At 38.5% G+C, this 6,000-nt stretch overlaps 1 protein-coding gene across 1 annotated transcript; it reads left to right on the top strand.

The window, feature by feature from the left end:
- The first annotated feature begins 1,948 nt into the window (after nt 1-1,948).
- LOC125225377 (GPI transamidase component PIG-T) lies at nt 1,949-4,098 on the top strand. Its single transcript, XM_048129063.1, has 3 exons — nt 1,949-2,240; nt 2,330-3,619; nt 3,808-4,098. Exons 1-3 carry the CDS (start codon nt 2,075-2,077, stop codon nt 4,032-4,034), a joined length of 1,683 nt encoding a protein of 560 aa, XP_047985020.1. The 5' UTR covers nt 1,949-2,074; the 3' UTR covers nt 4,035-4,098.
- Nucleotides 4,099-6,000: the final 1,902 nt, after the last annotated feature.

The raw sequence follows: 6,000 nt of genomic DNA, 5'->3' as shown, positions 1-6,000 counted from the left end.
CGTCCGTCGTAAAACGACCACGACCGCGACCTATCAGTGTGCACGGAACAAAACATCCAGAGAGCCAGATTTCGATCGGACGTCCGTGCGCTCAAGGCCACGTCCGCGTCCGTCGACCGATAGTTTGCACGGTTATGTGTATTTCCATTGTCCAGATCCCCGTCCGCGGTCGATTCACGACGGACGTCCGCGTAGTGTGTTCCTTGCTTCAGTAACCGTTAGCACTAGAAAGCTGAAATTTGGTACCAATATGTATATCAATCACGCCGACAAAGTGCAAAAATAAAAAATGGAAAAAAATGTTTTATTAGGGTACCCCCCTACATGTAAAGTGGGGGCTGATATTTTTTTTCATTCCAACCCCAACGTGTGATGTATTGTTGGATAGGTATTTAAAAATGAATAAGGGTTTACTAAGATCGTTTTTTGATAATATTGATATTTTCGGAAATAATCACTTCTAAAGGAAAAAAAAGTGCGTCCCCCCCCTGTAACTTTTGAACCATATGGTTAAAAAATATGAAAAAAATCACAAAAGTAGAACTTTATAAAGACTTTCTAGGAAAATTGTTTTGAACTTGATAGGTTCAGTAGTTTTTGAGAAAAATACGGAAAACTACGGAACCCTACACTGAGCGTGGCCCGACACGCTCTTGGCCGGTTTTTTGTTTCTCGCTCTCAAATGGAAAAAAAATTGGTTGTCTGTAAAGTCGGTTTACGGACGGTAGTTTGACGTGATAACGTCAAACATTACAGTAGTATAGACAGGGGCGGATCACTCCGCGATTCTATCGCCGCGCTACAAAGTACATGCTGGCAGCCGCGAGTTCGCGGCCTAATCAGGGGTGGCGCGCGGCGCGTTTTCACGGAACTCACGTTCCCACTTTCTATTGTTACTTTACGTCGCGAGTTTTTTTAAGCTAAATAATTACAATGTAATTATTTTGATGCCAATAAATCAAAGATTTGTATAATTAAAAACCGGCCAAGTGCGAGTCGGACTCGCGCACCGAGGGTTCCGTACAAACCTGCAAGGTTTACAATTATTAAAAAAAAATATATTATGTGATGTAACTAAAAATTTATGGTTTTCGTAATTTTTCCTTTATCTATGCTATAAGACGTTGCTTCGTACCAAATTTCAAGATTCTGAGTTCACGGGAAGCACCCTGTAGGTTTTGATTCCCTTGCAAGTGTCGAAAATTTGCGGCATAAACGGCTGTATCTTTTGATTGCGTTGGCTTAGAAGTTTGATTTTTTCACAGCTTCAAGGGACAGTAGACCTGAGTAATTGATATAAATTTCAGCTTCATACCTCCACGCGTTCCTGAGAAAAAGGGTCTTGACAGACGGACGGACGGACAGACGGACAACAAAGTGATCCTATAAGGGTTCCGTTTTTCCCTTTTGAGGTACGGAACCCTAAAAACGACGTTCACTGAATAATGTTGACATTATCAGTAAGTGCGAGAGGGACACCAGACCAGCCCAAACAATGACCTCTCATGTGGACACACTTTTTGACCTAACTGTAACTACACAATCTAGTTTTATAATTCTAAATCTATGCTGAGTTCAGGCGGTATATGTTCTGTCAAAAAGTCGTATAAATTAAAATAATTAATTTTCTTTTTATTTAACGTAGGAAATAAGAACACGTTCATATTGGAAGCCATCTTTTTATTGGCAGCATACACAAAGATGGTCCATACACAAACCACTTGCTTTTGCTTGGTGGCCTTGAGGAACGGGACAATGACGTCATCTTTTTCGTGCATGCAGCCCGTAGTAACGAGTTATTAGACGTTATCACGTCAAAAATCCAGGGTTGTGATTTGGTTGTGATCGTGTAATTAGCAACTTAGCGATACATTGTTGGGAGGTCTGTAGAAATATTTTCTTGACACAAGAAAACATGACATGACATTGACACTATTGAATTGACAGTTCAATTTAGGAAGAAAGAAACGACGCCGATAAATACGTTTTGTCAGTGAATTTAGGATTGGTTGATAAGGAAAATTTATAATAGGGTGATGGGAAATACTTAGATAAACTATTTAATATTTCAATAATGAAAATGCCTCTAGCAAGACTTTTGTTTTATATAACCTTTGTGGCAGCGGCTGCTCAAGTGTTTGGAGACGACTTTAAAGAAGAATTATTCATTAAACCCCTGTTACCGTCACACGTTTACACGTATTTCCAATTCATAACTCAAATTAAGGATGAATCTTCCTGTAAGTATAAAGATCTTTAATATTTCACGCTAAATAAAGTGTAACTGTAAAACAATAATGTCAATAATTATTAAATGTTTTTTTTTTAGTTGAACATTCCCATTTGTCTCCACGATCTCTTGGTGAGATAATATCACGTTTTCATGTGGAGGAGTTGCACCTTACACTGACAGAGGGCCAATGGAGGCATAACCAGTGGGGTTATCCAGTGCAGGATGCTGCTCCTGGTGCCGAACTATACGCCTGGTTCTCCCATGATGTTGTTGATATAGATAAACAATGGCGGGAGCTAAGCTCGACCCTCGCAGGTCTCTTCTGTGCTTCTTTAAACTTTATACAAAACTACAACACTGTCACACCACAAATGGTCCTATGGCCCTCAGGTGCATTTAAAACTAACCAAAATGTCACCTCACAACTGAGATATGCATCTCTGCCTAGAGAAATAGTTTGTACAGAAAATTTGACACCATGGAAAAAACTTTTGCCCTGTGAGTCAAGCCGTGGATTTGCATCTTTACTCAATTCAAGAATGATCCACAACACTAATTATCATTCCATGGGAGTGCACTTCAGGAAAATGTGCTCTACAAAAGACTGCATGCAGACCCACTTAGAAATCAAACAGACGGTTGCTCTAGTGTATGACTACAATATATTAAAAAGCAGTGATTGGTCATTCAGAAAACTGTTTGGAAAGGGCTTGCCGGGAGCTTGTCCATTATCCACAAAAAGTACTGTATATGTGGATGTATCTTCAAATGACACACAGTCTTTCCAGTTGCTGAGCCCACCAGACAAGATGGAATATTCCCACAGAGGTGGAAGTGATGTGAAGCTTGCAGTTTACGATATAGAGGCCAATGGGCAGATGATCAACATTGGTGTTAAGCATAATTCTAATAGCAAATTACTTTTGCCTGTTCCGCCTCCCTTAACTTTTACGCGCTATGTGCTCGGATATGGAAAAGAATTTGGTGGTATTGTGACAGAGTTCACCAACAACTACTGGTCGCCAATAAACATAGTACTACTAGAAAATGCGCCGTGGTGGCTGCCAATCCAGCTGAGTACACTGAGAGTTAATGGGGAAGCAGAAAGTAAGCTAGTCAAGTCACAATATTACTCTCCAGGCCGCAGCAGGCAGAAGCCATACCACCTGGAACTACTGCTAACACTGCCTCCCAGGTCAACTACAACCATCACTATTGATTTTGAGTTTGTCTTCCTTAAGTGGCAAGAATATCCTCCTGACGCAAACCATGGGTTCTACATTGGATCTGCTCTTGTATCTGCCAACCTACCAACAGCTAAGAATTACACCAGCCTACCCATCACTGGAAGCACATTTGATTCTATCATTAATGCTACACAATCATGTAAGTATGCCCAGTTCTAATTCCATATTATATGTATATTTAAAGTAATATTTTATTCTGTATCTATCTATGATGGTTAAGGTTCTGAAAAATAACACACATTAAATCAATAACCTACCATACCATACCCCATTAGTGTCTTAGCAGTTAAGTAGTTGAAAAAGTTTAAGAACACTTTCATCTTTCAGGGTACCCCATTGTGTTCCGGACCAATGGTGCCATGGTGTCCCTCCCAACACCTGACTTCAGTATGCCCTACAATGTCATCTGCCTGGCCTGCACTGTGGTTGCGCTGGCCTTTGGCCCCCTCCATAACATATCCACAAAAGAGCTGGTCCTCAAACCTGTGACTGCACCCATGTCTATAGCTCAGAAGATCATGAGCTTGCTTAAAATGCAAGTTCAAACAGAGTAGCTTAAAATTTTTGTTTATTTATTTTTGTATAGACTGATTAATAAATAATGTTTTGAAAACACCATTTCATTTGTTATACATTACCTTGCTATTCAACTCGAAAAAAATCTATAGGAAGTTGATGGGAAGTAGGTACATAATAATGTCATGGACGGATCCTATTCGCAATTCCGCGCCTACATTTTTATTTGATTTCTTTTGGATTTCTTTTTGGATTGACAAAGGAGTATGTCATAAATTAAGTCTTAGCAAAAAGGATAGCACCTATTTGTATGTACTCTATGAGTTTGTGGCGTCAGGAACCAAAGAGAATACGGCCGTCGTATTTGATTGGTATTTGACGTTTGAAGTTTAGATATTTTTAATCATGTGGTACTTTGGTTACATATATTTTGTGTTATTTTGTTCTAATAATCAGTTGTGATTATTTTTTTTTAATTTTGTATTCATAGTGACAATGAGATCAAACGGGTAAATACCTTCAAAATAATATAAGCATTATTTTTCTAAAAATTACAAAAATTAGTAGAATTTCCGCGAGTTTTTGTGAGCGCGGCTAGTCATGTTATAAGTAATTAATTGACTAAAATATGTGTAAGTACGCAAGGTACCTTATTTATGTCGGATAGTTAGATATTGCTTTGTTCACCAGGAGTTTGAAGCTATTCTTTACTTAGCCTCGATTAGGTTCACGTTAGGAGCTAGCGTTCGCAAATTTTTTTGTATGGGAACTTCTATAGACTTCTGTTACGTGACGTTGATGTGTCTGTTAACGTTGCTTGATGCAACTGGCCCTTACTCTGTAGGTATTCAACCGATAGAGAGGTGTAGTAGGTAGGTGCACCTCTTGATCGGCTGAATATTAAAGAGGTTTCTCACGAGCTTAAGGTAGATGCTGCTGTAGCTACTTATACTCAATAACTATGTAAAATTCTGAAATTCATCTAAACTACAGACGACAAACGTGCGATTGCTGTGGAAATTTCGGGAATGCAGAGTTTAAAAAAGTCACGGAATTCAAAGACGCTGGTATCGCTCTTTACCGATATTCACCACAAGCAGACGATGTAAGTATAACACAATATTATTTTAAGATACCTACAACGCATGCAATACGTGACAATAAGAAGCTCTTTTAAAAAGCTTCTTCATGTTTCCTATTATATCGCGGAAATATCGCCGAAATTCGGGAGAGCACATGTGATTGCGTACCTGACAAATCCAGACTGGTTTTGTTGCAGTACCCTCGTATTTCAATACACTACATTTCCCATTAAGTAATTCGTTTTGAGGTATTACAGTACAGGCGCTCTAATAACTAATTTATTGATATGGAGCTTGTGTTGTATTGCATATGCATAATATGCTGGAATTTGTTAAGTAGTTTTAATTGCAGGATACACAAACAGTCACTGAAACTGGAGAAGTTCTTATTCTTAGAAATACTCGTGACGGTGACTTGAAAAGAGGAGAATCAACTGCGGAAGCAGGTAAATTGATAATTTAACGATATCAAAAAAATAAGTACCTAATTAATAGGTTAAATGCCTTCATATTACGTCATTCTTGGGATCTTGGGTAAGTACCTAAGTACTTCAAATATTTAAAGCATCTAATCTGTGTTTTTTATGTATTGCGGCAGGGAGGAAAACAATTAGCTGCCCGCGGTGTATTAAAATGATTGAACGTGCAAAAAGTTTGTACAAAGATCTTCCACCATCGAAAATTCGAGACGTAGCAGGCATCTGCGACCATTGTTATCAAAAAGAATTATTGTCATGTCCCTGTTGCGATAAAATAGTCAGTAAATTTATAAAGTTCTGTTTAGAAGAGGAACGTAAAACAGAAGAGTATAAGAAACAATATAAGGCATGGCTTTCTAAAACTCAAGTATCGTTTAAACAATCTGTTTCGATATTAAAAGATAGTAAGCTAGAACCTGAAACACCTGTGTCCCGATATATTC

The sequence above is a fragment of the Leguminivora glycinivorella genome, chromosome 4 (genome assembly GCF_023078275.1).
Source record: "Leguminivora glycinivorella isolate SPB_JAAS2020 chromosome 4, LegGlyc_1.1, whole genome shotgun sequence".
NCBI lineage: Eukaryota > Metazoa > Arthropoda > Insecta > Lepidoptera > Tortricidae > Leguminivora > Leguminivora glycinivorella.
The sequence above is the reverse complement of the archived record's forward strand: the minus strand, read 5'-3'. Positions and strand labels throughout refer to the sequence as shown.

Excerpts from the sequence above, each read along its gene's own strand:
- LOC125225377 (XM_048129063.1), top strand. The coding sequence starts at position 2,075 with ATGAAAATGCCTCTAGCAAGACTTTTGTTTTATATAACCTTTGTGGCA. Across the intron at positions 2,241-2,329 it reads AATTAAGGATGAATCTTCCT|TTGAACATTCCCATTTGTCT; the intron begins GTAAGTATAAAG and ends TTTTTTTTTTAG. Across the intron at positions 3,620-3,807 it reads CATTAATGCTACACAATCAT|GGTACCCCATTGTGTTCCGG; the intron begins GTAAGTATGCCC and ends TTCATCTTTCAG.